Below are 14,266 nucleotides of genomic sequence, written 5' to 3' on the forward strand. Positions count from 1 at the left end.
TATTCCTCGAAATAGGCTGATAATCCACGTTTTTTGCATTTACATTAGAAACGTTTAGATTTCCGTGGATTTCCGTTTAAATTCTATCATCATTATTTTGCCAGATGTCGAAGCTTTAAGTCGATACCAAATTTAGCTGCCCGTTTTTGCCCGTTTTCATGTTAGAGCCGATTTTACTTGACACAGCACCCCCAAACCTGTTCAAAAACCGTCATTTTTATACCGCGCAGTTATCGCAGCGCACCGTGTGGGGTGTACATTGCCGTTCATTTTTGCACGGCGGGGACGATCCCCTTCTATTCCATGAAAATGACATGAATTCCGGGCATGATGTAAACAAAATGAAGATTGATAACTCATATGAGGGCTACCCACCCCTCTTCCAGAGATAAAAGTTAATTGTAGTATAATTTCAGCCCAAAACCCTCCTCATATAGTAAAACATTAGTGGTGTTATATACTATGCGTTTTACTAAAGTCTACCCGCTTGATAAAGCACGGTTAATATTTTCAGATTTTGAAGTATTGTTTTTAATCTGATGATCATTTTGATGCCATAAAATTATTTTCAGGATCTCATACACACTTTTTTAGCCATGTGAGAAGCATAAACCAACATTCACTCTGGTCAATCTTGAAGTAACACAGAACACAAAGTTTATATACTGCACATTGTTTAGCATAATTTGTCTTTTCACAGATAGGTTTTAAGTAGCCAATCAAAATTTGGTATCAAAGTGACGTCATATCGACTTTAAATTATGTTCAGTCGATTCTACGCCCCAAATTACCCTTAATCAACATGTTTAAGTAAAAATATAATACGGGATATAATTTTGGCGCACTTTCAACTCATTCTGGCCCACTGTGGGACGGGGCCCGTAATTATCTTCACCTATATTTTCCCCGATCAGTCACTTCTTAGTTTTATTCTTATAAAACAACACAAACATGAAATAATCTCATAAGCCTTATAAAAAGTGCGAGCGCGAAGCGCGGGCGATTTTTTTTTCTACTTTCACGTATTTTGTCCTGAAAATTTAATATTCTGGGCAATGTTATGTGTGATCCTGAACAAGATTCATATGTAACTAGATGGTTACTGCGAACGCCAAGAGCGAGAGCAGATTTTTTTAAACTGTTCTAGCATTATCGAAAAGGGACCTGTTAAGGACTGCTTACAGTTACCCACGAAGACGGTATATATCTCAATAATGCGAGCGCGAAACGCGAGCAAATCTTTTGGACATTCCGACCTAAAAAAATTGTCATTCTAAGCACTTTTTGTATTAATAAATGGGATAGGTATGTAACTAAACAATTGATGCGAGCGCGAAGCGCGAGAGGAAGAAGATCGAGATTTTAAACCTAAAAGCGGGACACTCTATTCATATTTTGTAAATCATAAATAGGATATAGTTAATTGGTTATCATTAATAATGCGATCGTGAAGCGTGAGCAGACAATTATTGATATTCTGATGTGAAACTTGATTATTTAAATAAATTTTAAATAAAAAACATGCAGACTATCGCGCATGTTTTAGATTTAGACCTAGAATCTGGGCATTCTGAATACATTTGTTTAATGGAACTTAACGGAATACACGTAGACAATAGGAACTTGGCAAATCAAACAATGCGACCACACAGCGTGAGCTTAAAATGCTGATATTTATGTAGACCATAAAACGGACATTTTACAGAGCACTTAAATTTGTAAATAAAAAAAGATAATGAAAGCTCGATGTCCGAGCCAAAATATGTTTTGTATATTGACTTCAAAACTTGCTGCATATCAGCCTATTGAGCAAGATATGGATCTCATCGAACAGGCAATTCTGGCGCGAAGTAACATGAAAGATTTGTTGTTGATTCTTTGCAAGTCTTCCCCTCACATTATTTTATTCACTCGTCTTACTCCTCTTATTTTCCTTTTTTTTTCTGTCTTTCTTCTTCTTTTCCTTTTTTCTTTTCTTCTTTCTCCCTTTTTTTTCCTTTGCCATTTTTCAGGGGGGCACCGGGGGGGGGGGGAGGGGAGGGCACACCAAATCTTCTCAAGGGGGCACGTGCCCTCCCAGCCCCCCCCCCGGTAGCTACGCCACTGGCCCCTCATCCGGCTCCCGGAACCAACAATCAGTATGAGTTTTATTATTCTTATCATTATTATTATTATTATTTTGTATTCAGTAGTTTTTATTGACAACTTCAATTCATATACAAAATAAAATACATATTATAACAAATAGAAGTTTGATGTCTTTACAAATTGATGCATACCTTGACAACTCATGAATTAAACATCAATGTCAGACATCTATCAATACATAATCATAAATCATTACCAATGCTAATCGATGTTTATAAGTAACTTATTTCGTACTTTTGTAGACACGGTACACAAAGTCTATTGATTTATAGTTCGATATCTTCAAAATCCTTATTGGTCGATAACTCCAGCGCGATCAGCCGCACGCCCCGCATTCAAGTTCCCCCGCGCTGGCATTGCTTTGTAGGTTTATAACGGACGATCCCATTGGTTGATTTAACGTCATGACACTAAATCGTTGAGCAGTAATTCGGAATTACGCCGTGTAGTAATTATTTACTACACGACGTAATTCTTTAGGTAGTGTAGTAATTGGAATTACTACACTACGTAATTATTTACGTCGTGTAGTAATTCGAATTACTACACGACCTTAATTATTTGATGTAGCGACACTAATTCATTTAACGTCATGACGTTAAATCGTTGGGCAGTAATTCGGAATTGCGTCGTGTAGTAATTCGAATTACTACACTACGTAATTATTTACGTCGTGTAGTAATTCGAATTGCTACACTACGTAATTATTTACGTCGTGTCGTAAATTGAATTACGACGCGACGTATATCCGTGTTTTTGACGGTCTCCTGCTTCCATAAAACACACCTTAAAAACGTTTGAGGAAGAGGAACAGGTACAATTCGCTCTTAATCACAATGTTTACCGCGACTGGAAATTCCCTCTCCGTGCATTGTACAGGAGAAGAGGCAAGGATGCTCCGTTTTACAGTCATGACTGTGTACTCGTTGAGCGATAAAAGACTCATAATGGTTTAATAGATTAAGTTATCTCAACTAATATCATTCTTGTGTAATCCCGTAGATTATGAACTGAAAATCACACCCAATATAGGTCTTGCATCTTGATTGCCTGATAAGACCGAAGAGTCACAATGTTGATCAGTATTATTCTTTTTTCAACCTTACAATGTGATACATCCCTGGGATTTTGTTGTCGTTTTTTTTTTGTGCTTTGAGTGTTAAGGTAATGATGGTACTCTGGAATGCGGAAATAAGTGACCTGTATACCGCCAAACATAAAATGTACAATTACCGACCTGTATTTCCGTATAATTAAGAAAGGGGAATAAATAGAGCACACGCGGTTCGCGTTAAGAGTTCATGATTAGAAGGTACTAGGAATGAGGAAGATATTACATCTGGAGTTTGTATGGAGAGGTAAAGAGAATATGAGAGAATGTAGCAATATGATGTGGGTAAACATCAAAATGTCAACGGAACATCGCTCTTAATGTATCTTGACAACATGAGACTTTAGCATTAGTACAGTCTCCATCTAGATCCTGTCGTGCTATTCTCATTCTATTTCAAATCTATGTGCTTGGACAAATGATAACTTTCAGTTGGATTCAATTTCTTTCCTTAAATATCGACGTCCGACATTGTTTTAACGAATCCAGTTCCATTTATCATGCTTATTAGGACAAATGAACAGTGAAATGGATCTAGTCTGGGTAATTATCTTGAACTCGTCGTCGTTTGACTAGAAACAGGAAATATCGAGGATTTGGACCGAGTGTTAAGAATTGTCTTTCGTCATTGAAATACTCAGGATGAAACTGATTGTATTATTGTCTGCTCATTATCAGGTCAAAATGATTCTCTATTTATTCATTCTTTCTTCGAGTGTGTATAATATCATCTTGGCTGATTCGAATGAACACGAAAGTGCAGCGTAAGTACATCCTCAATCTTAAACATTGATTCTTCACCGGATTTTTTGTAATTGGTATTGACAGATAGACGGAACCAGGCTTGGCACATATAGAGTAAATCGAAGAACTATCAACTGTCAGAAAAAATACAAATTAGAAAAGTCGATCGTACATATTAATAAGAATAATAGTGTAAAAGGTTGATGAAAATCAATACATGCCAAATACGTTGTAGTTTGAATGCGTACACATGTAGATCACTGGTGTCAGCATTCAACTAATGATATTTAAAGGAATAAAAACACTTAAGAAATTGAATAAACATACAAATTGTATATATTATACTGATTTTGTCATTATTATTTTGGGGAAGTAGGGGAAGCCGTATGTTGCATTCCACTTCTTCATAGTTCACGGAGTATACAGGCCTACTCGCTCAACTAATACACAATTTGCATGGGTAAAACATGGACCCTACCACATAGCATTATCATACAGGTGCAGGAATCTTGTGGTATTCCTTCAGAATTTTGACATCCCAATTAAAAATATTACGGTTCATGTTGTTTTTATTGTTATCGTACATTACACCCAACTTCAGGAATCAATACGAAAAATGTAGAACCTAAACAAAAATCGATCTATCTTAAGAGTCTTTTCACACATGAATCTTGAATCATTATTGTAATGATGATTGCTATGATTTTAATCGTGAATGTGATTAGGGTTAGTGATTCTAATCATATTCTAGTTTGGTTTCACACGTGCTAAATATTCGTCACTAGCCTTATTTTTCGCTGGAATCATCATTCAAGTTACAATTTTTTACCGTGTGAAAGGGCGGTTACTGCAATGGAAATTTGAATGTGCATTAACTTCAGGGCAGAGGCTTATGTATCTTCCTTTTGTGAAAATATAACATGACAACATTTCTGTTAAAGGCCAAGTCCAACCCAGGAAATTGTTGATTTGAATCGATAGAGAAAAATAAAACAAACATAACAAATTTCATCAAAATCGGATGTAAAATAAGAAAGTTATGACGTTTTTAAGTTTCGCTTATTTTTCACAAAACAGTTAAACGCACAACTCAGCGATATATGCAGATGAGAGAGTCGATGATGTCCATCACTCACTATTTATTTTGTTTTTTGTTTGAATTATACAATATTTCAATTTTTACAGATTTGACAATAAGGACCAACTTGACTTCACCATAAACTGTTAAAATAATGGTAATTCCACATGTTCAGGAGTAATAATTTTTTGTTTAACATGACAATGGGGAGAAAATTCGAATTTTTCATATTTCATATAATAAAAAAAAAAAAAAAAGTGAGTGGGTGACGACATCAGTCTGCCAATTTGCATACCGTCCAGGATGTGTATATAACTGTTTTTGTGAAATTAAGCAAAACTTTAAAATGTCATAACTTTCTTATTTAAAATCCGATTTTGATGAAATTTTCAGTGTTTTGCTTGTTGGATTTTTCTCCTTTTATTCAAATTAACTTTTTGGTGGGGTGGACTTGTCCTTTATTAATGATTTATCAAACCCCGTAATGTGTCTAGCCCTTTTAAAATATATACTTCAATTTTTTCAATCTTTATTTCTCTTTTAAGCTAAAAGCTTGCTTATTAAAAAACATTTATCGTGATCAGTTTGAAAGCAATAAAAAGACTACATCTTTGTTCTCTTTTGTCATCAATTTTGATTTCATTATGAAAAACAAGGTCGCCAATGCAAACATTGATTTAAATCCACTTTCTTCATACATAGGCATTTCAAAATTCAAGAAGAAAAATCTTAAGATCATGATGACCTACTAGACTGTAGAAAAGTCGTAATTCATTGCGAGTAGTGGTTACGAACTTATCAACTATCTATTGTTTTGTTATCCAGCTTGCACCTTTTTCCAGGGGCTATAAAACGATCATCAGCTGTTGTAAGTGGATGTCATTGCAACTGCACGTCAAACAATAATGATGCTCTATCGAATATTGGTAATTATGCACTTCACAAATTAATACTTTAATAACAACTGGCAATGACAGAACAATATTCAGTGAACTACACTATTTAATATACTGGCAAAACGAAAGTTGTTCAGAATGAAGCATATATTTCAAATTGGAAAAAAATGATAGTAATATCTGAATAAACATTAAACATAAATTTTCACTCCTTAGTAATGCATGTTTATAATGGAAATCTTAGGCGATTATTTAGGCTAGGTACTTCATACCTTTCAAAGGATTTATGATTCTGGACAAAGTAGATATAGTTGAAATCATAGTGTTAGTGAATCAATGAAAAAAGTAATGTTAAATGTTACAATCAACCATAGCCTATAACAATAACACAAATATATAAATTATATACATGTACATATGCATTAACTTTTATTTTTCCAGGATTTTTTCCATGTCATTCATCTGAATGCATCAAGTGTGCTCCTACTAATTACGATGTATGTGTTTCCGCCTTCACTGATAACGAAGGAAATCAAGATTATGGCTTGTACGTCTGTCTAACTGACCAACAACAATCAAGAGCCATGTGCCTTTATAGTCTTCAGATACCTTACTTTATATGCGAAAAGACGTAAGTTGATGTTGATGAATGTATCCTATCTTTTTTCAACATGATGATTGCACAAGTGGAAATATTAAACTATAGTGCTTAGTCAATTCCTCGAAACCTTGGACTAACACTTGAAAAAAATCCTCATAATAAACTTGGAAAAAAGTATGTCATCTATTATAGCTTACAATGGTATAATACCATTGCAGCTCTTTGACAAGTCTGTTCAAACAGTGACCTACCTAAATTCATTGTTGAAAAGGTGATAGGTCATAAATATAGATTAGTAAAACAGAGGTCATAAACTAAAGCCCGTTAAGCAATGACCTAATTGACACATACTGCATCAACCTACCATACTTACTTCCACTTCCATCGTCCAAGGGCTCTTTGAATATTAATTTGGGATCCATGTTATGGTTATATTTGCGTTGATAAATCGGGTCAATTGGGGTGTTAAACTGAGCGATGATACTGCATGTAGTAAAAACCATTTTACTATTAATTTACTATATTATATTAGTTACTTCCATCCAGCGGGACTTGGTTTAATTGCTTTGGATAATCAGCTGTATATGGGGCTTGATAAACCTTCACGACCGCAATGGGCAGGCTCAGCTCAAAATATGCAGCCACCAAAGGGTTTTGCATGAAATTACACAAACCATCATCAATGTTATAAAATAATGATTAAGACCATGGACCTACATGTATGAAGAGATGGACGATTAACGCGAGCATTTCTTTTATTCAATGATAGTCACTGTCACCTGGTTATGCGCATCTTAATGAGAACATACAGGTGTTGTAACAATAGCAATTACCATGACTACCAAGGCTATCTGTTCACTCAAAGACGGAACAGTTTCCCGGTCTTGATTTTTGTTGGCTGATACCCTGTTTCAGCATGTGCCTTTCAGTCAACATGCTTCATCATGGAGCAGCAAACTTGAGAAGCAGACGATTTGTATGATATAAAATATGATATTTTCGGTCCGCTAACTTCCGCTCACACCTCAATAATTACATAAACAGATACACGATCTATACATGTTATGTGCCACCTATATCTGGAATATTATGGAGAAACTTGGGAAAATTGAATTTTAAATGGTAAACAATCAATCACAATATTGCCTCTATATTAAAATATGCAGACATTTCCCAAAATAAAACAGATGGAACTGAGATTAACAAAGCTAAACAAAAACTGCACATCGATTTTCCATTATTTCATTGATTTGTTATCAACTGCGCATATAATTTGTGAAATATAAACAATCACTAACTGCTTCAGTCCCTTCACACGGTGACGATCATAGGACCAAAGAAGACTAGTATGAAGATAATGTTATTCAGATGACAATTACAGTCACCTGTTAGTGAATTCATTATCTAAGCCATGAATGTCCATCTCCTTATAGGTCCATGTTAAGACTAATATGCTTTCTACGGTTTATTTTCAATTGTTCTAATGCCAATTCGTCTATCATTTGGCCTACCCTCTATCCACAGGGTGTAATTGCCATTTCGTCCTCTCACCATTTGTCTAAATACCGGTTGGTATAATAGCCATTTAGTCCATCTACCATTTGGTATAATTGGATTAAGTGTTAATTGGGCGAAATGAATGAAAAGAAAATGGGTATTAGACCAACTGGTTATGAGACGAAATGGTCATAGGCGAACTGGTGATTAGATGAAGTGATTATAGGACCAAACGGTTATTGGACCAAATGGTTGTTAGACGAAATGCTGATGGACGGAAAGTCGTCATTAAACTAAATGAAAGTAGACCATGTGATGAGTGGACGAATATCTTTGATTTTGTTTGGGAAAGAATTAAGCACTCTTGCAATGGTCATTAAACTGCAATATTTAAGTGATGGCGTCCTTCGTGGATTATCGTGACTACTAATTGAATTCGAAAAGCCGCCTCATATGGTCTGAAAACTCAATTCGATAGATATGTAGTTTGTTCTGTTTTTTTGTTCTCATTATTATTTTCTGCAGAGATAATCGTTACATTGAATGCCAGTATGAAAGAGGAAATGAAGAATCAATCTGCACATTTAGAGCACCGAACAGTAAGTTATTCCGAAATGTACCGGTTTAATGATTCATATTATTCAACATTTCAAGCTGCAATTTCATTACCGGCTCAACCCGGGCTTGATCCACTTACTTCATTTGTACATTAATTAGTCTGAGTAAGAACATCCAACAAAATATTAACTCCATATTATGAAACTGATCACTCATAAATATGGTTCCCTTTTAAGTATAACAGATATAGCAGTATTATTTTGATATTTCATTACATTACATTAATTTTTTGATAAATTCATGCTGGTAAGTTTTCTTTTAAATGTAGAAAACGAAAAGGAAATAATATTTTTATTCTATTGCTATTTATGATAATTAGAAGTAATTTCTGATGGCTGTTACCCGCTCGCGCCATCTTGCCCGGATAATTCAAGAGTTTGCTGTGAGAGTGCACGGGAATGCAGTTGTCTTTCCAACATCTTTGCTCCCAGTTCGGATATCTGTTTGCAGAAGTCTGTAGCCAATGGCCTATGGGGATCCTGCGAGTGTGATGTGTACAGCGGATCACCAGTTTGTGGAGCATGTGGCGAATGCGACGACGGTGGAGATGAGGATAGGTGAAAGTGATTCTCTTTCCCCCCCCCAAAAAAAAAAAAAAAAATCTATAACGTAATTTCCATTGGCAGAGATGGTTTATTACACTAACAAAAGTCGTGCAGAGCAAGTTCAAAGGGAAAAGGTGTATCTCCTTTTCTACAAGTGCTTTCTTTATACTTCTAATTGCATAAAAATTACTACTTAAATGTATATTCGGATCTCCGACTTATTACTAAAAATAAGCAACTCAATTGAGTTTTCATATCCGAATATCGTAAATTTCACATTATATATGTTTAGATGATTGAAATAATGAGAGATGAAATGGAACCTATATATCTTAATCCAAATGGCATAATGACAGTATCGATGAATTTTTTTTCATACAGTCCTTCAGACGACAAGAATCGTGTTTCAGGCACAAACAATACAGGTAAGACTGTACACAATAAGATTAGCCTAACTTACGGATTATATTCTTGAATGTTCAACATTATCAGTAATAATTATTACGATGGTATATTGAAGGTGTTTCTTGTACATGATGTATGTAATTCCTACCATTTCACAATTTACTTTAGAACGCAAAGTTTCAGGCGAATTAATATTTTAAACTGATAACATCAACCAAATAACAACCATAAACATTAATGAACAGACCTATAGACACATCAATATTGTCCACATTTCCCCTATCTGAATGGCAGTTTATTTCTCACAGAGCCTCGATTATAATAAGCATTTCGCCATGTTGGTATAAACCAATTTGAACTATCATACCTACACACTCTTCTTTCCTACATAAGGAGACGGGGGAGGTGGAGATATAGGCGGGTTTGAGGAATCGCATCAGGATCCCATGAAGATCGCAGGCGTAGTCGTACCAATCGTCGCCATCATTGTGTTTCTTGTTGTCGGTATGATAGTCGTCTGGCGGACTGGAGGGATTCCGAAGTGGTAAGAGAAATACATCTTATACTGATAACCGAGAACGGCCACCACACACCTATGATCCGACTGATCTTTGATCGGTTTCCCTCTATAAGTGACACTTAATTATGATGACACACGCTCTCGATAGATGTGACGCACATGTGAGTAACCAACGAATTAAAGACAAGCCCTGAATACAATAAAGAAATGACAAGATACATAAAATCAATGCAACTGGCTCAATCGCATTTCGAGCCAGATTTTCGGCCTTCGCAATCCGCGGATAGATCGTATTGGATGTACGTTGTTGAGTCTGTGTTGCAGTCGCAGAGTGGTTAGAGGTCGGTCAGATCGTAGGGATCGTAGAGTGTTGCTTGTACAATATCATTTCACAATGGGTTCCCATTATTTCGCTGTTATATTTCACTTCTTTGACAGTCAAATGTCCTCCAAAATGATTAATAAACTGTGTCTGAAATCATAGTTTATACAACAAGCACGATGAGACAAAACTTCCATTTCAAAATAATGCAAGACTGCAAGACAAAAAAAAGAATATTCGAGGAATACTGTTGCCCGTTGGTAACACATCTTTCTTTAGATTAAATTTTAACACGTGAAGGACCTTAAAATTCACAATGGTTTGAATTTTTGAAGAAACAGGGGTTTTAGGGGCTGGAAATTCACATTTGTGCTGTTCCGTGTATTACTAGTTTAAATAATGATTTGCTTTAAATAATAAAGATAAAGCTTTTTCGTATAGGAGTTGCATACTACAATTTTATCGTAAATTCTCTTTAAATGATTACAGCATGAAGCGAAGATGTGTATGTACCTGCGAAGAAACGGGTTCCATGACAGGTTAGTAAAGTTTCTAGTTTCTAGCAGACATATTCACTTCAAATCAGTAAAATTGTAAAAATACTATTGATTGCTCTTCATTGATTAGACTTTCGACCCTGCTTTATATAAGATATACAACAGAACCAAATTTGCAGAAAGGCTATTGTCATCCTTGGAGGATAATTTTTTTTTGAGAAATTCGATATTTACATCGACAAATTATATGACAACTTTTTATGCCTAGATACACTATTCATTGCTATTGGACAATGCTAATGGATATATTTATTAAACTCTTCCACATTTTTTTGTTTCCTATATGAAATTAGAACTACCGGTGAAGCGATCACCCAGTGGCCCGGATCACGAAAACCCTTACGAAATTGAACCAAATGAGGAACCACACTTCTACGCAGGTGTTCACAACATAGGTAGTACCGACAGATCTAATCAGGATGGACCACTGACAAACGCACAAGAAGACACAAACGGATACTTATGGTATCGAGGAGAGGAATCCTCAAAAAAACTGTCATCAAATCTAGATCAGAATAAAAAAGATCCAGGAGACGGCCTCGTATATTATGAAGTAGAAGAAACTAAGGAAACGCCAGGAGACAAAAAAGTCACCGATACAACACCCGAGTATCTCGAGTTCGATGTGGATGACAAGATGGCAGCAACAAAAGAAGAAACTAAAAGTCAGGGTCATACAGTGCATTCCACAGAGCAAGCAGCCAGTCATGCTAGTCCAAATGCAAGTATTTCACAAGAGGACTGTCGGTATGGAAAACTCGACCGTAGTCCCAATAAATATGGACACTTGAAAAGCAAAACTCATTTCACAGAAGAAGACGAGTATGGACACTTAGAACCTGTCAAAGGTGCCGCGGGAGATAACACATGCTTATCCTCTGCAGAGACAGTAAAATCCACAGAAAACCCTGGGAGTCATGCTAGTCCAAACGGGGTCATCATTCAACAATACACTGAATACGGAAAACTTGACCGTAGTCCAAACAAGTCAGGGCACTTGAAATACAGCACTCATCCCCCAGCAGATGACGAGTATGGACACTTACAACCTGTCAAAGGCGCTGGAAGAGATACCGCAGATTGTCCCCCTGCAGAGACAGTGCAGTCTACAGAGCAACCACGGTGCCAGGTTAGTCCAAATGTAGACATGGCTAAAGAAGATTGTCAGTATGGAAAACTTGACCGTAGTCCCAACAAGTCAGGACATCTGCAATACGGCACTCATCCTACAGAAGATGACGAGTATGGACACTTAGAACCTATCAAAGGCACTTTAGAAGATACCACAAGTTGCCAACCTACAGAGACGTACCAGGCTCTAGAAAGGAGTCCGGTGGTGAAGGCACTAACTGAGAACTTGCAGGGGGATAGTGGTACAGAATATGGACAACTTGATATGACAGAAGTGGAACAACATACAGCGCCATCTAGTGCTACTCCTCAGTCGGTTTCATTAGATCCGAATCGAACGAGAACGCCAGATGATATGCCCCCGAGTAGTGAAGAAGTGTATGGTATTCTTTAAATAAAAAAAACAAATTTTATGGAAAGGAAGCAACAGCGGAAATTGAGGAGCGTTTGATAAAAGCAGTGTATATAGATTTATATGTAAATGTGCGAAATCAAATTTGGCAGTATACTTTTTTTTTCTTTAGCTCTTCGACTGATTTCTTTCCTCGATTGTTCCAACGGATTGCTAGTTGATTTTTTTTATTCTAAGTTATATATATATATATATATAAATATATATATGTGTGTAAAGTTACAATGTATAAATATATATATATATATACATATAATATACATATAATGTATATATATATATATATATATATATATATATATATATATATATAATATATATATATATATATATATATATATATATATATATATATATATATATATATATACATATTGCTTATACCATATTTGTCGGTCATAATATTTCATACGTAAAGTAATAAAGGTCAATCTGTTTGATATATTTCGCACAGTTATAAATTATTTTTTTTGCACTGTTGGTACGATCGGGGGAAATGGATACTTAGTGCGCTAGTGCCCTTTGGTAAGGCATTAATCCTCATTACCAGGTCCCTCTGAGAGGACCTTAAGCCGTGGCTCCTATGGTTGATTGCTTACAAGCGTTCATGCTTTCTTGGCAGTCAGGTAAAAAATCACCACCATTTAACATTTCATAATTTACTTCATGATTAGAGTAACAATAATACGATTGTAATAGACCTTCATTTAAGTGTGTACATAGAGCATATAATACATGGGTATAAAAAATACCGGCGTCTAAAAGATACAAATATGTTTTTACCTCTGTCAACAAAAACAACATATTTTTTTTCTTCTTTGTAAGATTCGGGTGAATATTGGCTTTTTGGGTCCTCTTGGTATTAAAAACCATTTCTTATCGACTTATTTAGGATTGTAAGTAGAACAAGTGAGACAAATTTTGTCATTTCTTGTCGAAACTATTTGGCTCGTCAGAAATTATGACAAAATCTAGAACGCCTTGTCATCAGTAATTTACACAATCCTGGATTAGCTTCTCTTGACAAGCATTGCTGCATGTGTGCAGGTGTGTAACAGGTAAAACCTCCTATATGTATTGGTATTTTTAGTTATTTATGACAGTGGGGTATAAATATTCGGATAAAAATCACTTCTGACTGATATTAGACTTTACTTAGACGTCAATTTTAGTCAAATGATATATCAATGGACATTGATATTTGAATGAAGTTAGCAAAAATTAAGGTGAATATATGTGATTTTAGCCAAGGATCATCAGTAGTTACCCGTCTTAGGTTCACACAACTGTAATGGAATCATCATATCAAACAACAGGAATTCTGACACTGTTGAATATACTTCTGATTCCAGCTGTTACAGTAAAATATTTTACCAAAATCAAACTTATATTTGTTTGATTCGTCATGTTTTCTTCTATGTCATTAGTTTGGCAAGAATTATGACAATAGAAAACGCCATGAATCTAAAACAATATCGAATTGGTATCCTGGTATCCTTTTTCTGACCCCCGCCCTCCCCTGCAACCGACATAAGAAAGTTTGAAACATGTGAGAAAGTTAAAACAATAAGTTAGCACCAGAAGAAACAAAAAGAAGATAGTTAGAAGATGTAATCATGAGATATTATCTTAAAAATTGGCACCGATTTTCATTACTCAAAATACTTGAATTGCTTTACAA

General features: G+C 35.5%; 1 protein-coding gene across 3 annotated transcripts; it reads left to right on the top strand.

Annotated features, from left to right (window-relative positions):
- Nucleotides 1–3,397: 3,397 nt before the first annotated feature.
- On the top strand, nt 3,398–12,665 carry LOC129257096 (uncharacterized). Of its 3 annotated transcripts, none has more exons than XM_054895349.2 (9): nt 3,398–4,023; nt 5,907–6,007; nt 6,419–6,608; nt 8,601–8,674; nt 9,013–9,250; nt 9,620–9,663; nt 10,037–10,187; nt 10,975–11,024; nt 11,336–12,665. In XM_054895349.2, the coding sequence occupies exons 1-9, from the start codon at nt 3,902–3,904 to the stop codon at nt 12,565–12,567; spliced, it is 2,202 nt and encodes a 733-aa protein (XP_054751324.2). In that variant the 5' UTR covers nt 3,398–3,901; the 3' UTR covers nt 12,568–12,665. The 3 variants fall into 3 exon arrangements, with proteins under 3 accessions (XP_054751324.2, XP_063953319.1, XP_063953320.1); XM_064097249.1 differs by having other exon boundaries at nt 10,040–10,187; XM_064097250.1 differs by lacking the exon at nt 5,907–6,007 and having other exon boundaries at nt 3,909–4,023.
- The last annotated feature ends 1,601 nt before the right edge of the window (nt 12,666–14,266 follow it).

Source organism: Lytechinus pictus, chromosome 3 (assembly GCF_037042905.1).
Source record: "Lytechinus pictus isolate F3 Inbred chromosome 3, Lp3.0, whole genome shotgun sequence".
In the NCBI taxonomy this organism is placed as follows: Eukaryota; Metazoa; Echinodermata; class Echinoidea; order Temnopleuroida; family Toxopneustidae; genus Lytechinus; species Lytechinus pictus.

Coding starts and splice junctions, on each gene's coding strand:
- LOC129257096 (XM_054895349.2), top strand. CDS start 3,902: ATGAAACTGATTGTATTATTGTCTGCTCATTATCAGGTCAAAATGATT. Junction 8,675..9,012: donor CACATTTAGAGCACCGAACA/GTAAGTTATTCC, acceptor TATGATAATTAG/AAGTAATTTCTGATGGCTGT. Junction 9,664..10,036: donor TTCAGGCACAAACAATACAG/GTAAGACTGTAC, acceptor TTCCTACATAAG/GAGACGGGGGAGGTGGAGAT.